Raw genomic sequence first — 14,499 nt, forward strand, 5'->3', positions numbered from 1 at the left:
GTTCGAAAACCTAGGACGCATCCTTAGAAGACCGGATTCAAAGGTCGATTACGTCATAGTGCGGCGCCGAGGTCTGGTCGGATTCCAAGAGTCCTCGATATGCGGCCTTAAAATGCGTCCTTCTTTTTGCCCAATTTGAAGGACGGGTCTGATGTATCCTCGGTATTCTTGGATATCCCAGGATTCATTGCGAGACCAAGCAAGCTGTGATCAGAGGAAAGGTTACTTGGCGCCGAACAGTGGTGAAAATTGGAAGTTAAGTTTAATATAATACAAGTCATTTAATAGTTCCGTCTGAGATTAATGAAAAATAGTTGTTTTAATGGTTATTGAGTGAGATATGTAGCGGTAATGTTTGGTTTATCTAAAGGTTTTAATCTGTTACTGTGTAAATGGGTTTGGCTGGAATTTAAGGACAGATTCTAAAAGATCTGCAGGGGGGGGGGGACTATAAACCTGATAGGATTTTTATCTTTTTATTGCTGTTTTGCACAATATGCTTAACTAAGTATTTTTTGTTGTTGGATATTAGAGATTTTGCAGATATATTTTTTATAAATACATTGTTTAGATTTACTTATATCTTTCTACCCCTTTTATAGAATAGAATAGAAAATCCCTTTATTGTCCCACGATGGGGAAATTTACAGCAGCAGAAAGATTATTGAAAATGGTCACACAAATGTGGACCTTAGAAAAATGTATAAGAATAACATAATAGGGAAGAGTTAAAATATAAACAATAAAATCCTGTAAAGTGTTTTAACAATATAAAACTGGAGAATAAATAACCAATATGCAGCTATGGACATTTTTACAGTGATGGATATTTGAAAATAGCAGCAACATCAGAGATGAGCAGAATGACAGCAGCAGGTTATTTAACTGACTAAGGTTTCTATCATTACATTTGATTTGATTTGTTCCTGCTCCCGCTGGTTGGAACATTTATTCCATTCTGGATTCTTGTGAGTGTAGTCTTTGTTCGCTTCACAATAAAAAAGAAATAAATAAACAGTTTTGAAAACTTCTGTATTCACTCTTTTCCTGCTTTGTGTGTCAACGTTTACGGTTGCTAAGCAACAGAGCATACGGCGGTAAAACCCGCCGAAGGGTAGACCTGGTCGAATTCACAGCCTAAACTCTTCCGGTCTCCTTATTTTCAAGGACTTCGAAGGATCCAGTCTAGGTAGACCGCGTCCTTGGAGGACCCGTCCTAGGTTTTCGAACAGAGCCTTCCAGTGGTAGAATGGATTTAGCCTGAATGGCTGAAACGGCGAATTCACAAAGATTCAAAGGGCCTGATCCCAGTTTATAGCTCAATTGGAAACAATTTTAACTGGTTAAGAGGTGATGTATGTAGTTTATAATAATAAATTGAAGGAGACAAAATAAAATGTACATTAATTTTATCCTTTCTAGAAAACGGTTGAGAGATTTTGTTTAATTTTGAATATTCCTGAAATTATTTCAAAAGTTAAGAAGAAATAACCTTTTTTTTTCTTGTACATAAAGTACATTTTTTTTGTACAGATATACAAGAATAGATGAGGACTAAATCGGTAAATAATTACACCTTCTGGAAGAAAAGGGATTTTCTGTTTTGAAAGTGAGGAAATGGGCCTAAAGTCTGAACTATGACAACTAATGGAAACACGAGAGCATCGATGACTCAAGTGGTTTTTAAAAATCTTAAAACAAGAGAGTGTCTATAAGGAACCTTTCTATGTATTGTTCTGCTATTAATGGAAAAACCAGCCCTCCTATTGGCCAATCAGATTCAGTTTATCCTCTTTCATTTGTCTGGACAGCGCCCCCTGCTGTCACTCAGGTGGAATGACGGAGATCCTTCAATAAGAAACTTGGAATTAATTGTTTTGTGAGAAAGAAAAGGCTGTTTTATATGAGAAGATGGTTAATTCTACACTCAGAGTTAAATATGCTACATTTATAGAAGCTCATGTGGCTTAAGTTCTAGGCGTTCTGGATCTATTTCCACAGTTATTCTAATAGTCACATCTGTAATTATCACAATAACTATGAAATACCAGTCAGAGAAACTGTTTAGACAATATAGTGCATCAAATAGTTTCAGGTGCTGGGGGGGGGGGGTAGTAGAAAGTAAAATATTATATTATGCACTTTATAAAATATTTGGCAAAGTGAGAAACAAAACATTATGTAGGAACAATAAGGTGAAATATCAGGGATCCAGGAAGTTACTGCTTATTTACAACCAGAAAAAGGCTTAAAATGACTGTTACCAGAGATGGCAAAAGTACTCACTTTCTGTACTTGAGTAAAAGTACAGATACTTGTGTTAAAAAATACTCTGGTAAAAGTGGAAGTACTGATTAAACTTCTTTACTCAAGTAAAAGTAACAAAGTAAATTTACTTAAAGTATAAAAGTAAAAGTAGAAACCACTTTTTTCATGCCGTTGCCTACATTTTAAATGGATGTCTGCCAATAGGACTAGATCTCCGTTGTGTTCATTTTCAATCATCTCGTCGTCCATGCTACTATGCTAACGCCACCGCCACCAAGCTGCAATGATTTGCCGCCAATGAATACCGCCAAATCTGTCGATTCATCTTGTAGTGGTGCGTCAAATGCAACGTAGATTCCCATCCAATTAGATTGAATTTGGTATTGATGACGTGAAAAATAATAACGGTAACTCCATTGAAATGATTCAAAACTAAAGTAACGAGACAATTTTTTAAAATGTAAGGAGTAGAAAGTACAGATATTTGTGTAAAAATGTGAGGAGTAGAAGTAAAAAGTCGCCATAAAAATAAGTAGTAAAGTAAAGTAAAAATATCAGAAAAATCTACTTGAGTACAGTAACGAAGTATTTGTACTTCGTTACTTCCCATCTCTGACTGTTACTGGCTGAAGGGCAACGGGTCCGTGTCGTGGCAGGAAAAGGTGTTGGACGCTAACAGTTTACACATCAGTATTAAACACAGCATGTTTTTAAAATAAACCCGTTTGGAAAGATGCTGCTGATGTGATATTATCACCAGGGTTGGGAACAATCTAACTGATCCATGTATAGAAATAAAACAAATAAGGTCAGAAATAAGCTGTGGCGATTAATGTGAAATAAGACATTAATGCGTTTAGGCCTAATTCTGCCACAATAAATAATAAAATGTGAATAAAAAGAAAAACTTAAGTTCCAAACATTTAAATCTGCTAAACGTTGATGATGTTGGCAGGTAGAGAACAGAGGAAGGAAGTGAAATGTACCCTCCTGTCAGGCTCGGCTGACGTACAGGACTCCATCTGTTCTTCTCCGCCCTCCATGACTCCATCCTTTAGCTCATCTATCTCCTCTTCCTCCAGCGCCTGTCCCTCCTCCTCCCCATCCTCCAGCGCCTGTCCCTCCTCATCCTCCAGCGCCTGTCCCCCCTCCTCCTCATCCTCCAGCGCCTGTCCCTCCTCCTCCTCATCCTCCAGCGCCTGTCCCTCCTCCTCATCCTCCTCCTTGGGGCCTTCAGCTGCGTTTCCCTCTGAATGCTCGGCCCTGCTGCAGGACGCTGAGGCTGGCGGGTCTTCGTCCTCCTCGCTGTCTGAGGACACCATGGCCGGTTCTGCCTGGAGGCTGAGATCCTCCTGGCTCCAGGCCTCCTGCAGTGTGGATGCTGGTGGATCTGCAGCGAGGACTGGGGGCTCAGAGGGTGGATCATCATGGATGATAATCTGATCTTGCTTCATTTCTCCCAGAATTCCTGTTAACCACATATCAACCTCATTCACACCTTCTCCGCTTTCAGCCTCTCCTTCTATTTGTCTCTTTCCCAGATCTTCAGGTTCTGATTCGCCCTTTTCATCACCTTCTCTCCCTCTTTCTTCCAGTCCTCCCTCTCCTCCTTGCTGAACACCTTCTACTTCTCTCCCATCTTCTTCTCCTTCCACCTCCCCTCTTCTGTCATCTTCTCCCTCAATCTCTCCTCTCCCACCAACCTCTTCCTCGCTGTCCTTCTCTGCTTCAGTTTCAAAAACAAGGTATTCACATTCCTTTGGTTCCTGGTTCTCAGTAGCTCCTCCCTCTCCTGGAAGCTCTGGGACTTCCTGCGTCTCCTGGCTGTCACAGCTAAACAGGTTCTCTTCCTCCAGGTGTGTTTCTGTGTGTGAGGGACCAATCTCCATGGCAACTGGATTCTGTGGGTGTTGAGGAGGAGGAGAGTCACTGAGACTGTTGACACCAGAGGGACGGTTGTCGTGGTTTCCGTCTGTAAGTTCAGGTATCGTCCTCCGAAACCCAGCTGTAGCTCTCTGCAGAAACAAAAGCGTTTAAATGAAAAGCAGAAAATGGGAGAAAGTAAACAGTAGGTGGTTGATGATCATATGCAGGCAGCTTTGAATGAACAAATTTACTTTAAGGCATGGTGGTGGAGGGGTGATAATTTGTTTCAATCCTTTTTAAACAGCAAACATGTGATCTGTCATTACTTTCCAGTTGATTGCATCCAGATTCTCTTCTCCCCTTTCTATCCCCATGCTAACATTAGCCCACCTTTCTATCCCCATGCTAACATTAGCCCACCTTTCTATCCCCATGCTAACATTAGCCCACCTTTCTATCCCCATACTAACATTAGCCCACCTTTCTATCCCCATGCTAACATTAGCCCACCTTTCTATCCCCATGCTAACATTATCCCACCTTTCTATCACCTTCTTAACATTAGCCCAACTTTCTATCCCCATGCTAACATTAGCCCACCTTTCTATCCCCATGCTAACATTAGCCCACCTTTCTATCCCCATGCTAACATTATCCCACCTTTCTATCACCTTCTTAACATTAGCCCACCTTTCTATCCCCATGCTAACATTAGCTCACCTTTCTATCACCTTCTTAATATTAGCCCACCTTTCTATCCCCATGCTAACATTAGCCCACCTTTCTATCCCCATGCTACCATTAGCCCACCTTTCTCTCCCGTGCTAACATCAGCCCACCTTTCTATCCCCATGCTAACATTAGCCCACCTTTCTATCCCCGTCTTAACATTAGCCCACCTTTCTATCCCCATGCTAACATTAGCCCACCTTTCTATCCCGTGCTAACATTAGCCCACCTTTCTATCCCCATGCTAACATTAGCTCACCTTTCTATCCCCGTCTTAACATTAGCCCACCTTTCTATCCCCATGCTAACATTAGCCCACTTTTCTATCCCCATGCTAACATTAGCCCACCTTTCTATTCCCATGCTAACATTAGCCCACCTTTCTATCACCGTCTTAACATTAACCCACCTTTCTATCCCCATGCTAACATTAGTGCACCTTTCTATCCCCATGCTAACATTAGCCCACCTTTCTATCCCCATGCTAACATTAGCCCACTTGTCTATCCCCATTCTAACATTAGCCCACCTTTCTATCCCCATGCTAACATTAGCCCACCTTTCTATCACCGTCTTAACATTAACCCACCTTTCTATCCCCATGCTAACATTAGCCCATCTTTCTATCCCCATGCTAACATTAGCCCACCTTTCTATCACCATCTTAACATTAGCCCACCTTTCTATCCCCATGGTAACATTAGCCCACCTTTCTATCCCCATGCTAACATTAGCCCACCTTTCTATCACCATCTTAACATTAGCCCACCTTTCTATCCCCATGCTAACATTAGCCCACCTTTCTATCACCATCTTAACATTAACCCACCTTTCTATCCCCATGCTAACATTAGCCCACCTTTCTATCACCATCTTAACATTAGCCCACCTTTCTATCCCCATGCTAACATTAGCCCACCTTTCTATCACCATCTTAACATTAACCCACCTTTCTATCTTCATGCTAACATTAGCCCACCTTTCTATCCCTATGGTTACATTAGCCCACCTTTCTATCCCCATGCTAACATTAGCTCACCTTTCTATCCCCATGCTAACATTAGCCCACCTTTCTATCCCTATGCTAACATTAGCACACCTTTCTATCCCCATGCTAATATTAGCCCACCTTTCTATCACCATCTTAACATTAGCCCACCTTTCTATACCCATGCTAACATTAGCCCACCTTTCTATCCCCATGCTAACATTAGCCCACCTTTCTATCCCCATGCTAACATTAGCCCACTTTTCTATCCCCATGCTAACATTAGCCCACCTTTCTATCCCCATGCTAACATTAGCCCACCTTTCTATCCCCATGCTAACATTAGCCCACCTTTCTATCACCGTCTTAACATTATCCCACCTTTCTATCCCCATGCTAACATTAGCCCACCTTTCTATCTTCATGCTAACATTAGCCCACCTTTCTATCCCTATGGTTACATTAGCCCACCTTTCTATCCCCATGCTAACATTAGCTCACCTTTCTATCCCTATGCTAACATTAGCACACCTTTCTATCCCCATGCTAATATTAGCCCACCTTTCTATCACCATCTTAACATTAGCCCACCTTTCTATACCCATGCTAACATTAGCCCACCTTTCTATCCCCATGCTAACATTAGCCCACCTTTCTATCCCCATGCTAACATTAGCACACCTTTCTATCACCATCGTAACATTAAGCCAGCTTTCTATCCCCATGCTAACATTAGCCCACCTTTCTATCCCCATGCTAACATTAGCCCACATTTCTATCCCTATGCTAACATTAGCCCACCTTTCTATCCCCATGCTAACATTAGCCCACCTTTCCATCACCGTCTTAACATTAACCCACCTTTCTATCCCCATGCTAACATTAGCGCACCTTTCTATCCCCATGCTAACATTAGCCCACCTTTCTATCACCGTCTTAACATTAGCCCACCTTTCTATCCCCATGCTAACATTAGCCCACCTTTCTATCCCCATGCTAACATTAGCCCGCCTTTCTATCCCCATGCTAACATTAGCCCACATTTCTATCCCCATGCTAACATTAGCCCACCTTTCTATCCCCATGCTAACATTATCCCACCTTTCTATCACCTTCTTAACATTAGCCCACCTTTCTATCCCCATGCTAACATTAGCTCACCTTTCTATCCCCATGCTAACATTAGCCCACCTTTCTATCCCTATGCTAACATTAGCACACCTTTCTATCCCCATGCTAATATTAGCCCACCTTTCTATCACCATCTTAACATTAGCCCACCTTTCTATACCCATGCTAACATTAGCCCACCTTTCTATCCCCATGCTAACATTAGCCCACCTTTCTATCCCCATGCTAACATTAGCCCACTTTTCTATCCCCATGCTAACATTAGCCCACCTTTCTATCCCCATGCTAACATTAGCCCACCTTTCTATCCCCATGCTAACATTAGCCCACCTTTCTATCACCGTCTTAACATTATCCCACCTTTCTATCCCCATGCTAACATTAGCCCACCTTTCTATCTTCATGCTAACATTAGCCCACCTTTCTATCCCTATGGTTACATTAGCCCACCTTTCTATCCCCATGCTAACATTAGCTCACCTTTCTATCCCTATGCTAACATTAGCACACCTTTCTATCCCCATGCTAATATTAGCCCACCTTTCTATCACCATCTTAACATTAGCCCACCTTTCTATACCCATGCTAACATTAGCCCACCTTTCTATCCCCATGCTAACATTAGCCCACCTTTCTATCCCCATGCTAACATTAGCACACCTTTCTATCACCATCGTAACATTAAGCCAGCTTTCTATCCCCATGCTAACATTAGCCCACCTTTCTATCCCCATGCTAACATTAGCCCACATTTCTATCCCTATGCTAACATTAGCCCACCTTTCTATCCCCATGCTAACATTAGCCCACCTTTCCATCACCGTCTTAACATTAACCCACCTTTCTATCCCCATGCTAACATTAGCGCACCTTTCTATCCCCATGCTAACATTAGCCCACCTTTCTATCACCGTCTTAACATTAGCCCACCTTTCTATCCCCATGCTAACATTAGCCCACCTTTCTATCCCCATGCTAACATTAGCCCGCCTTTCTATCCCCATGCTAACATTAGCCCACATTTCTATCCCCATGCTAACATTAGCCCACCTTTCTATCCCCATGCTAACATTATCCCACCTTTCTATCACCTTCTTAACATTAGCCAACCTTTCTATCCCCATGCTAACATTAGCCCACCTTTCTATCCCCATGCTAACATTAGCCCACCTTTCTATCACCTTCTTAACATTAGCCCAACTTTCTATCCCCATGCTAACATTAGCCCACCTTTCTATCCCCATGCTAACATTAGCCCACCTTTCTATCCCCATGCTAACATTATCCCACCTTTCTATCACCTTCTTAACATTAGCCCACCTTTCTATCCCCATGCTAACATTAGCTCACCTTTCTATCACCTTCTTAACATTAGCCCACCTTTCTATCCCCATGCTAACATTAGCCCACCTTTCTATCCCCATGCTAACATTAGCTCACCTTTCTATCACCTTCTTAACATTAGCCCACCTTTCTATCCCCATGCTAACATTAGCCCACCTTTCTATCCCCATGCTACCATTAGCCCACCTTTCTATCCCGTGCTAACATCAGCCCACCTTTCTATCCCCATGCTAACATTAGCCCACCTTTCTATCCCCGTCTTAACATTAGCCCACCTTTCTATCCCCATGCTAACATTAGCTCACCTTTTTATCACCTTCTTAACATTAGCCCACCTTTCTATCCCCATGCTAACATTAGCCCACTTTTCTATCCCCATGCTAACATTAGCCCACCTTTCTATTCCCATGCTAACATTAGCCCACCTTTCTATCACCGTCTTAACATTAACCCACCTTTCTATCCCCATGCTAACATTAGTGCACCTTTCAATCCCCATGCTAACATTAGCCCACCTTTCTATCCCCATGCTAACATTAGCCCACTTGTCTATCCCCATTCTAACATTAGCCCACCTTTCTATCCCCATGCTAACATTAGCCCACCTTTCTATCACCGTCTTAACATTAACCCACCTTTCTATCCCCATGCTAACATTAGCCCATCTTTCTATCCCCATGCTAACATTAGCCCACCTTTCTATCACCATCTTAACATTAGCCCACCTTTCTATCCCCATGGTAACATTAGCCCACCTTTCTATCCCCATGCTAACATTAGCCCACCTTTCTATCCCCATGCTAACATTAGCCCACCTTTCTATCACCATCTTAACATTAGCCCACCTTTCTATCCCCATGCTAACATTAGCCCACCTTTCTATCACCATCTTAACATTAACCCACCTTTCTATCCCCATGCTAACATTAGCCCACCTTTCTATCCCCATGCTAACATTATCCCACCTTTCTATCCCCATGCTAACATTAGCCCACCTTTCTATCACCATCTTAACATTAACCCACTTTTCCATCCCCATGCTAACATTAGCCCACCTTTCTATCCCCATGCTAACATTAGCCCACCTTTCTATCCCCATGCTAACATTAGCCCACCTTTCTATCACCGTCTTAACATTATCCCACCTTTCTATCCCCATGCTAACATTAGCCCACCTTTCTATCTTCATGCTAACATTAGCCCACCTTTCTATCCCTATGGTTACATTAGCCCACCTTTCTATCCCCATGCTAACATTAGCTCACCTTTCTATCCCCATGCTAACATTAGCCCACCTTTATATCCCTATGCTAACATTAGCACACCTTTCTATCCCCATGCTAATATTAGCCCACCTTTCTATCACCATCTTAACATTAGCCCACCTTTCTATACCCATGCTAACATTAGCCCACCTTTCTATCCCCATGCTAACATTAGCCCACCTTTCTATCCCCATGCTAACATTAGCCCACTTTTCTATCCCCATGCTAACATTAGCCCACCTTTCTATCCCCATGCTAACATTAGCCCACCTTTCTATCCCCATGCTAACATTAGCCCACCTTTCTATCCCCATGCTAACATTAGCCCACCTTTCTATCACCGTCTTAACATTAACCCACCTTTCTATCCCCATGCTAACATTAGCCCATCTTTCTATCCCCATGCTAACATTAGCCCACCTTTCTATCACCATCTTAACATTAGCCCACCTTTCTATCCCCATGGTAACATTAGCCCACCTTTCTATCCCCATGCTAACATTAGCCCACCTTTCTATCACCATCTTAACATTAGCCCACCTTTCTATCCCCATGCTAACATTAGCCCACCTTTCTATCACCATCTTAACATTAACCCACCTTTCTATCCCCATGCTACATTAGCCCACCTTTCTATCACCATCTTAACATTAGCCCACCTTTCTATCCCCATGCTAACATTAGCCCACCTTTCTATCACCATCTTAACATTAACCCACCTTTCTATCTTCATGCTAACATTAGCCCACCTTTCTATCCCTATGGTTACATTAGCCCACCTTTCTATCCCCATGCTAACATTAGCTCACCTTTCTATCCCCATGCTAACATTAGCCCACCTTTCTATCCCTATGCTAACATTAGCACACCTTTCTATCCCCATGCTAATATTAGCCCACCTTTCTATCACCATCTTAACATTAGCCCACCTTTCTATACCCATGCTAACATTAGCCCACCTTTCTATCCCCATGCTAACATTAGCCCACCTTTCTATCCCCATGCTAACATTAGCCCACTTTTCTATCCCCATGCTAACATTAGCCCACCTTTCTATCCCCATGCTAACATTAGCCCACCTTTCTATCCCCATGCTAACATTAGCCCACCTTTCTATCACCGTCTTAACATTATCCCACCTTTCTATCCCCATGCTAACATTAGCCCACCTTTCTATCTTCATGCTAACATTAGCCCACCTTTCTATCCCTATGCTGACATTAGCACACCTTTCTATCCCCATGCTAATATTAGCCCACCTTTCTATCACCATCTTAACATTAGCCCACCTTTCTATACCCATGCTAACATTAGCCCACCTTTCTATCCCCATGCTAACATTAGCCCACCTTTCTATCCCCATGCTAACATTAGCACACCTTTCTATCACCATCGTAACATTAAGCCAGCTTTCTATCCCCATGCTAACATTAGCCCACCTTTCTATCCCCATGCTAACATTAGCCCACATTTCTATCCCTATGCTAACATTAGCCCACCTTTCTATCCCCATGCTAACATTAGCCCACCTTTCCATCACCGTCTTAACATTAACCCACCTTTCTATCCCCATGCTAACATTAGCGCACCTTTCTATCCCCATGCTAACATTAGCCCACCTTTCTATCACCGTCTTAACATTAGCCCACCTTTCTATCCCCATGCTAACATTAGCCCACCTTTCTATCCCCATGCTAACATTAGCCAACTTTTCTATCCCCATGCTAACATTAGCCCACATTTCTATCCCCATGCTAACATTAGCCCACCTTTCTATCCCCATGCTAACATTATCCCACCTTTCTATCACCTTCTTAACATTAGCCCACCTTTCTATCCCCATGCTAACATTAGCCCACCTTTCTATCCCCATGCTAACATTAGCCCACCTTTCTATCACCTTCTTAACATTAGCCCAACTTTCTATCCCCATGCTAACATTAGCCCACCTTTCTATCCCCATGCTAACATTAGCCCACCTTTCTATCCCCATGCTAACATTATCCCACCTTTCTATCACCTTCTTAACATTAGCCCACCTTTCTATCCCCATGCTAACATTAGCTCACCTTTCTATCACCTTCTTAACATTAGCCCACCTTTCTATCCCCATGCTAACATTAGCCCACCTTTCTATCCCCATGCTACCATTAGCCCACCTTTCTATCCCGTGCTAACATCAGCCCACCTTTCTATCCCCATGCTAACATTAGCCCACCTTTCTATCCCCGTTTTAACATTAGCCCACCTTTCTATCCCCATGCTAACATTAGCTCACCTTTTTATCACCTTCTTAACATTAGCCCACCTTTCTATCCCCATGCTAACATTAGCCCACCTTTCTATCCCGTGCTAACATTAGCCCACCTTTCTATCCCCATGCTAACATTAGCCCACCTTTCTATCCCCGTCTTAACATTAGCCCACCTTTCTATCCCCATGCTAACATTAGCCCACTTTTCTATCCCCATGCTAACATTAGCCCACCTTTCTATTCCCATGCTAACATTAGCCCACCTTTCTATCACCGTCTTAACATTAACCCACCTTTCTATCCCCATGCTAACATTAGTGCACCTTTCTATCCCCATGCTAACATTAGCCCACCTTTCTATCCCCATGCTAACATTAGCCCACTTGTCTATCCCCATTCTAACATTAGCCCACCTTTCTATCCCCATGCTAACATTAGCCCACCTTTCTATCACCGTCTTAACATTAACCCACCTTTCTATCCCCATGCTAACATTAGCCCATCTTTCTATCCCCATGCTAACATTAGCCCACCTTTCTATCACCATCTTAACATTAGCCCACCTTTCTATCCCCCCGGTAACTTTTGCCCACCTTTCTATCCCCCCTGCTAACATTAAACCCACCTTTCTATCCCCTGCTAACCTTTTTTCCCCCCTTTTATCCCCATTCTTAAAAATTAGCCCCCCTTTTATCCCATGCTAAAAATTAGCCCACCTTTCTATCACCATCTTAACATTAAACCCCCTTTCTATCCCCATGCTTTTCATTAGCCCCCTTTCTATCCCCCTGGGTTAAAATTAGCCCCCCCCTTTCTAAACCCCCATGCTTTTAAATTAGCCCACCTTTCCCCCCCTTTCTAAAAATTTGCCCCAAACCCTTTTTATCCCCCGTTTAAAATTAAACCCCCCTTCTATCCCCCTGCTAACATTAGCCCCTTTTCCCTTTTCCGTCTTAAAATTATCCCACCCTTTTTTTCCCCATTTCTAAAAATTTGCCCCCCTTTCCCATCTTATGTTAACATTTGCCCCCCTTTTTATCCCCATGGTTTCTTTTGCCCACCTTTTTTATCCCATGTAAAATTAGCTCACCTTTCTATCCCCTTTCTAACATTAGCCCCACCTTTTTATCCCTATGCTAACATTGCACACCTTTTATCCCCATGCTAATTAAATTTGCCCCCCTTTCTATCACCCTCTTAAATTAGGCCCCACTTTTTTATACCCAAAGCTAACCCTTAAACCCAACCTTTCCCTTTTCCCCTTTCTAACATTAAGGCCCCCCCTTTCTATCCCAGCTAACATTTGCCATTTTCTTCCCCCTGCTAAATTAGCCCCCCTTTTATCCCCCTGCTAACTTTAGCCCACCTTTTTTATTTCCCCCTGCCAACATTAGCCCAAATTTCCCATCCCCCGTCTTAAATTTTTCCCCAAAACCCCTTTTTATCCCCCGGGTTAAAATTAGCCCCCCTTTTTTTTCTTATGCTAACATTAGCCCCCCCCTTTTTATCCCTATGGTTACATTTTGCCACCCTTTTTATCCCCTTTCCCAACATTTGCTAACCCTTTTTCCCCATGCAACTTTTGAAAACCTTTCTATCCCCTTTCTAATATTAGCCCCCCTTTTTTATCCCCCATCCCTTTAAAATTAGCCCACCCTTTCCCTTTTAACCCCCTAACATTAGCCCTTTTTCTACCCCCATGCTAACATTAGCCAAAACCTTTTTTTTATCCCCATTCTAAAAATTTGCCACCCTTTCTATCCCCCATGTTTAAAAATTTAAACCAGCTTTCTATCCCCAAAGCTAACATTTTGGGCCCCTTCTATTTCCCCCTGTAACCCCTAATTTGGGGGGGGGCCCCCAAAATTTTTTTCCCCATGCTAAAATTTGCCCCCTTTTTTATCCCCCTGTAACATTGCCCCCCTTTTCCCTCACCCCTTATCATTAACCCCTTTCTTTCCCCCTGCTAACTTTGGGCACCCCTTTTTACCCCATGCTAAAAATTAGCCCCCCTTTTATAAACCCTCTTAAAAATTTTCCCCCCCTTTTTATTCCCCCTGTAACATTAGCCCCCCTTTCTATCCCCCTTTCTAACATTAGCCCCCCCTTTCTATCAAAGTCTTAACTTTTGCCCAAATTTTTTTATCCCCATTTCTTTTTTAGCCACCTTTTTTTCCCCATGCTAAAATTAGCCCCCTTTCTTTTACCGTTTTAAAAATTTTTTCCCCCCCCTTTCTTCCCCATGCTTTAAAATTTTGCCCCCCTTTTTATCCCCTTTCTAACATTATCCCACCTTTCATTTACCTTCTTTAAAATTAGCCCACCCTTTTTATCCCCCTTTCTAAATTTTGTCACCTTTTTTTTAAACCCTTTTAAAAATTAGCCCCCCTTTTTCCCCAAAGCTAACTTTAAACCCACCTTTCTTTCCCATGCTACCTTAGCCCCCTTTCTATCCCGTGGTAACATTAGCCCACCTTTCTTTCCCCAAAGCTTAAAAAATTTGCCCACCTTTCTTCCCCGTTTTAAAATTAGCCCAAATTTTTTATCCCCCCTGCTAAAAAATTAGCTCACCCTTTTTTTCACCCTTTTTAACATTAGCCCCCTTTCTATCCCCCTGCTAAAATTGGGCCCCCCTTTTTTCCCGGGCCCAATTT

At 42.6% G+C, this 14,499-nt stretch overlaps 1 protein-coding gene across 1 annotated transcript in view; it reads right to left on the reverse strand.

The window, feature by feature from the left end:
• LOC119792249 (involucrin-like) overlaps positions 1–14,499 on the reverse strand; it is a 40,958-nt gene that overhangs the window by 12,217 nt on the left and 14,242 nt on the right. Inside the window, exon 2 of the mRNA XM_038298819.1 lies at positions 3,255–4,283. Coding sequence (XP_038154747.1) covers positions 3,255–4,283 — 1,029 coding nt within the window. The remainder of the gene's footprint in view (positions 1–3,254; positions 4,284–14,499) is intronic.

Source organism: Cyprinodon tularosa, unplaced genomic scaffold, assembly GCF_016077235.1.
Source record: "Cyprinodon tularosa strain WSP-4 unplaced genomic scaffold, ASM1607723v1 ctg1112, whole genome shotgun sequence".
Lineage (NCBI taxonomy): Eukaryota > Metazoa > Chordata > Actinopteri > Cyprinodontiformes > Cyprinodontidae > Cyprinodon > Cyprinodon tularosa.